At 40.6% G+C, this 12,500-nt stretch overlaps 1 protein-coding gene across 1 annotated transcript; it reads right to left on the bottom strand.

The window, feature by feature from the left end:
* Positions 1-47: 47 nt before the first annotated feature.
* Positions 48-12,337, bottom strand: LOC138054393 (putative leucine-rich repeat-containing protein DDB_G0290503). Its single transcript, XM_068900835.1, has 5 exons — positions 10,300-12,337; positions 6,364-6,864; positions 3,688-4,193; positions 2,685-2,822; positions 48-1,785 (listed from the first exon to the last, which is right to left on the bottom strand). Exons 1-5 carry the CDS (start codon positions 12,194-12,196, stop codon positions 199-201), a joined length of 4,629 nt encoding a protein of 1,542 aa, XP_068756936.1. The 5' UTR covers positions 12,197-12,337; the 3' UTR covers positions 48-198.
* Between the last annotated feature and the right edge of the window lie 163 nt (positions 12,338-12,500).

Below are 12,500 nucleotides of genomic sequence, written 5' to 3'. Positions count from 1 at the left end.
TACTAAGAAACAGTACCCCACCACACAGCCAAAAAGGAGTCCAAAAACGTTGTCTGAAATCATTTAATTACCGAGATGCAGCGTCAGTTACATAGAAATTTCAATCAGGGTGTTTAGATTTTGAAGAGTTAAAACAAACTCATCCCTTAATTAAATGCATTCATGGTACTAATTTTGAAATTTCGAAAGTGATCACTATTAAAGAATTACTTCCTCGATTTCGTCGTCAATGTCGTCCAGGGCATTGTCAACTACAGGGATGTTTTTCTCTGCGCTTTTTCCAATACTTTGCAAATTTCTTCTCCGAGGAAGTAACGAATCATCCTGTTCCTTATTGCTACTAGTCCTCCGTGCAACATCCACCTTGTTTTCCCACGGGTAAGAAGATTTGTTGTTAGCGGTAAATGATTTGTCCCCGAATAGCAGCGGGGACACGGTCGCTTTTACTTCGTTTGTTAACAGTTCGTCACCAAACACTGTGTTTCCCTTCCCCGGAAATTCCCGCGGTCTCCGACCTCTGGCTATGCCACTTCCTTCACCGAAAATGTCACTTGTTGGCAAAGTAGCAGATGCCTTACTTGACGCAGCGCCAAATGTAGGCTTATACTCTCCAGAAATAGAACCATTTTGATCCTTTTGCGTCGTAAATTTATTTCCACTTCCAAAATCAAGTCCGCTGCTTTTACGAGTAACATCTTTTTTTGCACCAAACGAAGGATTGTATCCACCGAATGACAGTTCATCTTTATTTTTGCTATCAGCTCTCTTGGCAGCAGCTCTTCTCCCAAGCGTTGGTTTATAACCACCAAAGCTAAGATCATCAGACGTCGAGTCTGCCGCCGCTTCTTTGACGTTCTCCAGTGACGCATGCGCAGGGAGCCCATGATGAAGATTCTCCACAGTTTGCTTGAAGTCGTATGAATACCCGCTCTGTTTCGAGCGCGCGCTTGATCTCTTTTTATCGCTACCCGCATCCGAGATGATATCGTCTTCGGAGAGTGAAGTCTCAGTAGGTTTTGCTTGTTGTGATTCCTTTTTGGCCAACGTTTCGCTCTGAAGAAATATCGGAAGCTTTTTAGGTTTATTTTCGACAGCAATTGGATCTACCGCTGTAGTTCCCGTTGTTTTTTCATCGTTTGTTTTTTCGTTCCCTGCATCAATCGCACGCATACGCGCCAGCAACAAGTCTTTCTTTCGCCGAGTCTCTGCTTCTTCTTCAAGCCGCTGTTTATCTTCGTCTTCTTTCCGTTTCCGTTCGCGTTCCTGCTCTTCGCGTAGCTTCCTTAGTTCTTCTTCCTCGTTCTTCCTTCTTTCATCCTCTTCCTTCTCTCTTCGTTTCTCTTCTTCTTCTTTCCTTTTCCTGTCTTCTTCCTCAGCGCGTCTTTTCCTTTCCTCCTCCTCCTCAAGCTTTCTCCGTTCCTCCGCTTCATTTCGAAGCCTTGCTTCCTCGTTCTTATCGCGTCTATCAGCGTCGAATACAGAGGGTGTAATCGCATAAGCCGCAGCAAGCTTTTCAGATCTCGTATCAGAAACAACTGTCGTATGAACGCTCTCTTTTCCTTCCTCCGTTATCACCGAGCCTGAATCACTCAGAGCGTTTGTGAGAAACACGTTTGGATGCTTTTCTTTCCTATCCGGGAGTTTCTCAGCGCGAAGAACTGGAGTTGTTAAGGCTGGGTCGTGAGAAATAGCTGCAGTAAGGGCAGGAAAAGTTACAGCTTTCTTTTTCTTTTGAATGATATGTTGATGATAAATATTTTTTTCGTCCAATTCTCTTTCTTTTTCCTGCAAAATGGAATGAAGAGGACTAAGCCAAGTAACCCACTAAAGGTTTCACCTAATATTGAGACTACGTAAGGTGTATGCATGGCAAACAGGAACGGCGAACTTAGTGACCAATTAGTGAGAGCATACAAGAGCCTAGTCTAGGTAACGACATTTTTCACAGATCAAGCTATTTTTAGGTGAGTTCATAAATACGATTTGGCGTTCACGAGTGACAACTGATTTTCAATCCCAAGGTTAAGACTTGTGATTAGCTGGAAAGGTCTGGTCGCGAGGGAAAATCAATTTAAAAATAACTCGGTCTGTGAAAACGTCGTTCCACTAAAACAATGAAGTTGCTCGTCGCCATGGGCTCCAGGGGAGTTTGAGTAAAAAGACCACACCAACACCGCCTATAATTACCAACAGTAGATAATTTTACGGGGGAAAAGCTCCTTAAGGAGCTCCATCACTTCAGACGAGTTAACTGTCTTCCGCTCGCATTTTGCTTTTGGTTTCAACACGTCCAAAATGTAGAGAGAATTAAATCTAGAAAATTACAGTACGACTACAAATAATTGTTATTAGTCGCATGATCGTTTCGTGAGCGTCTTCAAATCAAACGTGACAAGCGATTACTGACTTCGGAGAGGCATACGCAAAGACGTCGGTGTCCTCGTAGATGTTAAGTTTTTCTATTTAAAAAACTCGTTTCAATTAAAAGCGTTTTTTTCCAATGCTGATCTAGAAGCTAGACTTCTCGACCAGAATAATGGGAACTAAATAAAATGAATTAAACCGTCCAAAACGTTCATTACTAATAGCTTTTTACAATTGGGACTGTCCTTACTGAGTATGTAGCTTCCAGGTGTCTTATTTGCAGGCAATGCTATGAGTCGGAAGTCAGACAATTTCTTTACCTGAAGTCTTTCGCGAAGAGATCTAAAATCTTCCTGCACCCTCTTAAGTTCCTCCTTTGCTTGCCTGTAGCGGTCTTTTTGTTCTTTGATATCTCGTTGTCTCATTTTATCCTTGAGCGTTAAAGTCTTTTCAAGATCCTAAAAGGTATGAGAAACATGCAGTCGAGTTGAATGTTATATACACTGGTTATCCATATGGAACGACTGAGCACAGCTGCCAAGTTAACAAGATGCAAATCAATTACAATGGAGAGTTTCCTAAATTTTCAGACCGGTGTTCAATATCAACAAGCTGTGTGACTACCTTGTGCAGCATAAGTATTTTTCTTTTTAATTTCACATCTGACGTTTCATTGAATTTGTGAACAGTGTTGGTTGCTGGTATTTTATTATTTCATACAAACAGAGATGTACCGTATTTACTCGATTAAACGCAGCCCTCGATTAAACGCCGCAGATGGAAGGAAAAGTATCTATAAACCCCGCCCTTGAATAAACGCGGCACCCAATCAGAAGAATGGCGTTTATTCGGGGACTGTAAAGAAAAAAACAATTACACATCACAACTTGGTAATCTAAACCAGCCTTGGAAATTTATGTTAATGTATGAAGAAGTTTTTAAGTTCGAAGTCGCCATACTTTGCAGCTCTTTCTTCAGAATTTTCGCAATGTGCAGTTACGTTGTTATTAGGCCAAGAACTATGCCAGTGTAACAAGGCCGACCTTTCACTGGACTTTCAACATGTTTCTGTTTTAAACAATACTTACAAACGATCTACCTTTCCGATAATTGTTGTCAATTATTAAAGAAAAATGATCTTTAAATGAACGCCGCCTTCGAATAATCGCCGCATCGGAGACGCTCACAATTCAATAAGCGCCGCGGCGCTTAATCGAGTAAATACGGTACTCCTTATTTTTTTCATCGTTTTGAAATCTCACATAATGTCCTGGCTGGAGAGACAAGGTTAAAATGAAGCCTAAGCTAAGGTGGTTTACTCACCAAAATTTTCTTATCTTTTAATGCAATTTCATTTTCAACATTCTGCAACTTTTTAGCCAATGAAGCTCTTTCCTCTAATTTCTTGTTTTGAGAAAGTTCACGGTAGTTTTTAATTTTGTCTTGTAGTTTTTGAATCTCCTTATCTCGATCATGTGACTCCCTCTCTTTCTTGTGTAAGACATCCTGATTTCTCCGCAGCCGCTCTTTCAACGTCCTCATTTCAGCACTATGCCTCTGAAGCAATATCGGCACACTCGACTCCTCTTCATCAATTTTCTTAATTTCCTTTTCTTGTCGATGGCTTAGTCGCTTTAATGACTTGTTTTCAGACTTTAACTCATCAATTTCTTGCTGTAATTGTTCCACAATGTTGTGCAACCTAGAAACCTTGTTTCTGTTTGCTGATAAAACTCGCCGCATCATGGAACTCTGATCACTTCCAGTTGTTTTACTTGTCAGCTTTGACGCGGCGGAGTGACTTTTCTTGATCTTGGGTTTCGAAGGACCTACACGTTCAGCAACGCAAATAAAATGAAAAATGTATGTTGAGCACGACTTCCTGTACCTGGGGTAAATTAATACCGGTACATGCAAAAAGAATTATCACTTCATAAAAATCATTAGTTGTTGTCCTTCAGTAGCATATTGAGGTTAATGATTCCGAGTTCGAGTGAGGCCTAACACTACTGCGAAGTTTTTATACCCAATTACAGTATTCCATCAACCCTAGTATTGGAATTCCAATACTAGGGTTGATCTCTGATGGAATAATTGGGTATAAAAACTTCACAGTAGTGTTAGGCCTCAATCGAACTTGGAATCATTAACTTCATAAAAATATTGTCATTATTATTACTTTAGACCAGAGGGGGGTTTTAAAGCCTAAAAGAGATGCCCTCCCAGGAAGCCACAGTCAGGCATATGTGCTCACAAGGACAAGCAGATTGTAAAACGACCTTTTGCAGTTAAAACATCTGCATTGTCTCAACTCCCCACAATAAGCAAGGAAGAAACAGAGTCTAAAACAGCAATACCAACAGATATGTCCAGAAATGCTCCTAATAGTCCACTTTCGATTTAAAATTCACTCCTTGAGGCTCTGGGCCTGGTTGTTCAAAAGCCGATTAACGCTAATCCCAGATTAAAAGTTAACCAAAGAGTTAATTTCTCTACTCCCAAATGCTGTTCATCGCTGACATTCTGCAAAACTTTACCTTAGAAGAAGTCAATCTTGAAAAAACAAAAAATAAGAAAAAGAAACTTTCACCAAAAAGTTGAAAACATGAAACAAAAGTTTACGCTAATCCTGGATTACCTTTCAAACAACCGGACCCTGAGGAATAAAATATAAGGATTTACATGGGTTTATTCCCCAGAGCCTCAAGATGGTGCCTTTTGTTTAGGATCAGATTTTAATATATATCGATAGTGGGCTATTACACGTAGATGCACACATATTTCAATATGTGTCACAAAGTGTCCCCTTCCTCTTTTCCTCAACAACATCACTATCGTCATTCTCGGAATACAGAGAATTAATGTCAAGAAGTGTCCGCCAAACGCTGCTGGCTTTACCCTAAAAATAACGCTTATTCGCTTTACCCTAACCGGACACATACTTCAAGTTGGATATAAAAATTGGGCTGCATCAGTAATTATAGTTTATGGCCTTAAGCACCCACAAGTCTCATCATCCAAACTACAATCCTGGTCAAAACTGTTGGTACAATTCCCGCTTTCCCATCCCCCCCCCCCCTTCCCCATTACAAATTATTTTTATTTTTCATGATCTCCGAAATCAAGATCTGTTCATCGATCACTCACATATTTCAACATTGTCTAGGGGGAACGGGGGTGGGAAATTGATATTTTTTCAGTAAAATTATACAAATTGGAAGATCTTCATCCATAAACATTTAAAACTCTTTGCTATGTTTAACATGTACAGCCTCTCATATCAGGTAGAGCTTGAGAAGAATGCAAGCAGGTTATTTGCACATTGTTACACACATGTAAACTGAAAATCAGTCAACAAATTTTGTTACATGTAGGTTTAAGTCACTCACAACAAAGTTACGTTACACTCACTGAGAAAGATATAAACTTCTGATGAGTTCGTTCCTTGACTGTTTAAAAAGCAAATGAGCTCATGACAATGATTTAAGTTTCAATCAGACGTTGGAGAAAACAACTTCTACAATGCTTGCTCGAACATTTCACTTCATTTAAAATACATATACATTAATTTGAACTCCCAAGTAACCAGACCAAAATTAATTACAATAGAAGTGTAACAAATCATTTATCAAAAAGAAACGGAACTCTGTCATCATAATAATTTACATGTAACTTGCATATTTCCCCACCAACAATCAAGTTACATTTCGATTGAGACAAAACCAATGCAAAACACAAAATGAGAATGGTATTCAAATGACATTGACATATATCGATCGACATCTTCACCACAGTCTATACACTTCATTTCGTAAGTTACAAGAAGCCCAAGAGGCCGTAGAACTGACATTTTGAATAAAAAATAAAGAAAGCTCTTGCGGCAACGATAAAGAACATGTAACAAGGATAGCAGCTGTTTATGATCGATCATACGCTTCAAAAAATCATATCTATACCAAAACTAATATCACGGGACTATATGATTGAGTAAAAGGTTACCTCGGTTTGGTCCATACGCACTCCTGTATGAAGCAAAGGAATCTCTCCTGGTAGATGCCTTTTTTGAGCGATAGTTTGGCGGCGAGTGCGTACGATCTTCTGACATTTGAGAATGCCTGGAACGCGAAGATCCAGAATATCTTCGGCTGCGTTCCTTTGATGCATCCGGGCTGTCGAAGTCCTCCTCGTAACTATCGTAGTCGTCAGAATATCGGCCAGACATTTCACGGTTCTCCTCTTCGTTTTTCTTTAGGAAACTTTTTTTCCTGGCAACAGAGATCACCGAAGTTTTCTTTGTTTTAGAAGTCACTCGATCAAACGACGATGTGAAATCAGCATCATTATTGAAAGATGAATTTAAACCGATATTTGACGGAAATGGTGGATTTTCAAATTCTAGAGTCATAACAGGCTCTAGATTTACTCGCCAAACGATTTCGTTCAATAATTTTTGATTGCAGACACCAAAACTTGCGCTATTCACAACGCACACCGCTCTTACTCAATCATGGCGGAGCAAATGTTGTGCTGTGCGTTACGTCACGTTGCCAAAACACCTTGTAGTCAAGGAAACAAGAACACTCCCCAGTCCTTTTCGGACAAGTAGCCTGGATGGTCACCACTGGTTTCCTACTCACTGTCATTGTTGGCAGGACCTCAGTATCTTGTTTAGGGAAATGTATTGTTGTGAGGGATTTGTACACTTCTCTTGTGCGTGATATTCTGCACTGTGATAGACCCTCTTGATTCTTCGAATTCTTTTAAGAGTTTTTGTTTAGTGATAGTGTAGAGAACTGCTTTATGCCTTAGGGTTTCGCTGACTTGCGATGGAAACTTGAAGAAAGGAAATGATTTAGCTCTTTTTCACCCGTTAGCCGCAGACACGGTGCACAATCATATCCTGTGAGTTTAAGTTGATTCACGGTAAACTAATGGAGACAGTAAGAAGAAAGGGTTGGGCGACTAGTAGTTTTGGTCAACTTAACTGACTGATGTGGTGCAAGTTTGTACATGCCAAGCGTTGTTTTTTCGGTTTAGAAATCAAATAAAAAACAAAACAGAAATGTCACAGACAGCGTTCTTCTGTCGGGATGAAGTCAAAGTGTGAGCCTAAAGTTAAAGTGTTTATCTTAAGAAAGGAAAGGAACTTTATCGTATAATTTCTTGTTCTTAGGCAATCGTAGCTTGATTAAGAAAATAACACAAACATCGGTGATAAACATTGTATTCCAACGCATTTTTTATATAGAACTTGAAAATGTATGTTGACTAGCATTCGAAACGTCAAGTTCTATATAAAAAACGCGTTGAAAGAAACTTTATTTAAGTGTCTAATCTTCTAGCGCTGTAGAGCACTAAATATAATCGGGGTCACTGTACGTAAATTGAAATTAACAAGTTAACGCAAATCAAATCAAATTTTGGTTTTTGAGGGGAGAGGAAAACCAGAGTACCCGGAGAAAAGCCTCTCGGTGCAGAGTAGAGAACCAACAAACTCAACCCACATATGACGCCGAGTCTGGGAATCGAACCCGGGCCACATTAGTGGGAGGCGAGTGCTCTCACCACTGCGCCATCCCTGCACCCCAACACAGTTTTGATCACGAGAGGCCACAGAATGTGCTCTTGCAATATGTGAAGTGTTGGGTGCGAAGTGCCAGTAAAAAGGGCGAGAGCGAACGTTTGTTTGAGAAAAAAACCTTGGTTAGAAACTGTTACATCGCAGTTTTGGTGTGTTTTTCGTGATCCTGGCTAATACTAAGAACAAGAAAGTTAAGTCCTCTGGCCCTGTGGATGTTTTATATCTGTGTTTCATGTTCTTTTTATTCAAAGTCTAACCATCTAGAAAAACGTTGAAAACATCTGAGACTGCGGAAGGAAACAGGAAGTTGATTTGATTTTGCGACTTTCCCCGATTGGACCCAGCCAGAGTTCGTCGTTCGGTAAATATTAATGCGTTTTCAATTTGGTGGGTGTCAATGCAATGTTCAGTTGAACGCATTCAATTAATAGAGGCCGCACCCAAACCAGGTAATCACATTGTCTCGGGTACGGTTAGATAAGTTATGCCGGCATAATTTCAAGCATAATACTATGGTGCGAGCATCGCGCATAATGCCAACATAATAGTCATGTTTAGGAGCAAAAAAGCTGATAAAAGTATCCTGCTAATCAAAACATCAAAATATTGCGTTTAAAAAATGTCCTGTCAATTCTTGGGTTTCACTCACGTCGCAGTCAACTGCCATGTTTTTCAACGAAAACAAAAAAAGACGTTAGCATAATAATAGCTTTCAATTCCCGTAGGATTGGATCGGGACACCAACATGGCCGCCATTTCATTGCTTGGGGACACCAATATGGCGGCCGTGACGTCATGTGAAATCCAAGAATAGGCTTTTTCGATATACATTGTATTAAAATTCAGCTTGAAAGAGAAGATAGAGGACAAAGACAAAGGAAAGTAGCTGATATACAAATATGTTTGACATTCATTCTAACGTGTTTCTATTGTTTTTGTCCTCAATGTGTCACTATCAAGCTGAATATTTGATCTTTGGAAAATGGCCTATTGTGGGCTTTGTGGCTGCTTTATGCACTTATTTGGCTTTGTTGAAGGCCTGGTTTTCTGTGAAGGCCTGGCTACCTTACCTCTTGCTGCTCCGGATGAGAGCATTCTTATAGGGAAGATATCTGTTTACAAACATTTTTTTTGTCATTCAAGTTTGCAAACCACAGAAACAAAAGAACCTTTGTTTTTTCAGCCAATGAGGCTCTGGTTGGTTCATTAATGACAATAGGTGACGTCAACGATATCTTCCCTATTTTAAAAACGTTGTTGTTATTTAAAAGGAGAAAATTAAAGAATATGTTAGCCCCTATTTTGCCTTTTGTTTGCGCAAAATGCACCCGGCATCTTTGAGCATAATGCTAGGGCACGAGCATTATGTCGAGCGTTTTAGGAGTGACGCTCAAAGGCTTGATGCTCAAAATTTCGAGCATAATTTATCAAACCCTAGTCTCGGGACAACTCTCGTCGCCTGAGCCCTGGATCCACCCAAGGCTCTGGGAAACCCTATGTAGGGGGCATGCGCCGTAGGGTTCTTATAGCCAAAAATTGACGATTTGAACCTTACGGCGCCTGCTCACTTCTCGTGCTAACATTGTTCTTCACGAAAACTAATGAGAAGGCACTTTGTTTCAGGGTATCCCAGAGCTCTCCTCTCCCTCAGTCAAGAGAAGAGCTTTGGGGTCGAGATTGGGTTGGTGTTATGGTGTGTCACCTACAATCTTGGACATATTAAATGGAAAATTGAGACCACCCCTCCCCCCAAACTCAATGATGGGAAAATGGCGCGTTATGGCCTTCGCGCGGTTTCATCTTTGATTAAGGGGGAAGAAGGCATTTTTGTTCCATTCCATTCTGTCCAAGCTTGCAATCTTGGACAGATTAAATGGAAAATTGAGACCCCCCCCCCCCCTCCCCCTCCCAAACTCAATGATGGGAAAATGGCGCGTTATGGCCTTCGCGCGGTTTCATCTTTGATTAAGGGGGAAGAAGGCATTTTTGTTCCATTCCATTCTGTCCAAGCTTGCAATCTTGAACAGATTAAATGGAAAATTGAGACCCCCCCCCCCCCCTTCCAAACTCAATGATGGGAAAATGGCGATGTCATGGCGTTCGCGCGGCTTCATCTTTGATTACGGGGAAAGGGGGCATTTCTGTTCCATTTTTTCTGTCCAAGATTGTAGCAAGAGAAGCCGTCCCAAATATAGATGGTCTTACAAAGTACAACGCGGAAGAGAATATTTTAGTTGTAAGCTCCAAGTCATGGCTGCCGCTGCTTCTAAAAGTTACTGTGCCTTTTGTAAATCCTAGCATAGAATTATTTCTTTTTTATTCCTATATGAAAATAAATTCATTGCTTCACTTACCACGCTTTCTAACAGCAGCGAGATTTATACGTCTTTGTTCCAGGGAAACACTTTCTAGCAAAGCATTTCTGGTCGTCATTTTATCAACTAATGTTGTCTGTCTTGATGAAAAAAGGCTGCGTGGGGAGTATACAGTGCTAGCGGGCTTAGTTCCTGAGCCTGCGCTTAGATCAGATTCCACCGCGCTCCAATGACTGCTCCCTCTTCCGCTATTCTTGCTTTCCGGAGACCTAGGACTAGCTTCTTCTTCGTTGTCTCTGCTCTCTGTACAACGTCCGAAGACAGCCGAGTCATTAAGAGTCATTTTACTGATGTTTTCAGCCGTTTTAGAATCCTCAAATGAAACACGTTTTTTACTCGGTCTTTTTAATTTCCGACGGGCCATCCTGTTAATGTTTTGTTCTTCGTTCACTCCGTCCGAATCATCACTCATCGAAATTTGGCCCTTAACCATTTCCTTTTGAAAATCGACTTGGTCACTTTTCTTCGGATTAGTTTTTGACAAATTATGGTATTTGAGCACTTTTGTAGTTGGAATGTTCTTCTTTACAATCTTTATCAAGTGCGTCTTTTTAGCATTCAGTTCTTTTCTAGTTTTTATTTTTCGTTTCTTCCCTTTTATTTTAATATCTTTATGAACAGGTGAACCACACTGTTCGCTGTCCGCTCTGTTGGTGACACTGTCCTCTTTTAATCTGACCCAATTCTTTATTGACACTTCGGAGCCCTCGTTGCTATCCAATGAAGTAAACTTATTTCGAGAACTACTGTCAAGCGAGCTTGCCTCTCTGTGATCAAATATTGTGCTTTCTACATCATCAAACTCGCTCATTACAACTGTAAGAGGTGAAGCAGATCGTCCACAGACATGTCTACTTTGCAGTGGAGATAAATTGCCGTCACTACAGTTGCTCAAAGTTTCCATTTTATTTTGGTCATTCTCCTTGAGAATAACTTCTTCGTTCAGTCTATTTTCAATATATTTCTCTTTGTCGTAAATTTCTTCGTCATGTCCATTTCTGAGCTCTCCGTTTTCGGCCTGATTCTCGTTATAATTTGGTGATTCATCGGGGCTACTCGGGGTTTCCGGACTTTCCCTATCATCATAAAGAGTGGGAATACTGCTCACACTGGCATTTAAACTGCTTGTGTAATGTGACAGCTCATCTTCACTTTTAGCCCAACTGTTTTCCCTTTCATCATCTTCTTCAGTTTCATCGTCATCGTCATCATCATCATCTTCGTCATCAGTTTCGTCAACCAATGGAGATGATGAACACGAAGAATCAGCTGAAGCCGCACTGGAATTTACATTCTGTAATTTCTTGTTATTATCGTAAGTCACATCACTGTCAGTATCAAGTGGGCTTGAAAAATCGGAATCCTCGTCGGAGTTCTCAGCATCGTCACTGCCTTCCTTTTCTTTCTTTTCAAGTTGGCCAGCGATTTCTCCATTAAAATCAAAATCAAACTTCAAAGTTTCTTCAGTGGATGGTTCATTGCCTTTTTGTTGTTCTATGGACTGGTCTTCACGAGTATTATCGTTCATTTTCAATCCATCGTTCCTCTCTCTTGAAGTTTTCAGAGAATAGTTTTTATCAGACTTGACATTCATCTCACCCAAAGTAACATTGGCACTCGTGTTGTTGGGTAAAATGAGATCGAAATAATGAATTCCCTGATCATCATCTTTTTTCTGGTCTCCCGCTGAAGACTCTAAAATATGTTCATCGTATTGCAACTCCACGCTTTGTCCGTCACCTACCGATCGCCAACTCGTCTGCCTCTCTATAAACCTTTTCGATGAAGTTTGTCTTGGGCTCGTTTCCGTTCGATGTTTCTTTAAATTTTCTTCCGTGAGAGGTGCCAGCTGTGATTGTCGCCGATTCAGCATCATGTAATATTTACCGCTTATCACGGTGTCTCAATGAAACAATCTGCTGCATGTCATTTCCACCTTGCTTGGAGGCTCTATTCGTTCGTCGCTGTTATTTCATCGAAACATCAACACCTTTGAATGTAGTGGGGCTGCATTGGTCCTGCAAAAGACGGTATAATATTGCTCGATGCTGAGGGATAGTTCGATCAATAAGGAACGAAAGGCAATGACAAAAAAGATGACCAAAACCGAACAGCCGGCAGTTGCGTTTTGCAACAGTCGCAGCGCGCGACCCTTCTTTCTACATTTCGAAACTGAACTC

The sequence above is a fragment of the Montipora capricornis genome, chromosome 6 (assembly GCF_036669925.1).
Source record: "Montipora capricornis isolate CH-2021 chromosome 6, ASM3666992v2, whole genome shotgun sequence".
NCBI classification, from domain to species: Eukaryota; Metazoa; Cnidaria; class Anthozoa; order Scleractinia; family Acroporidae; genus Montipora; species Montipora capricornis.
This window is presented reverse-complemented; position numbering and strand designations above follow the sequence as displayed.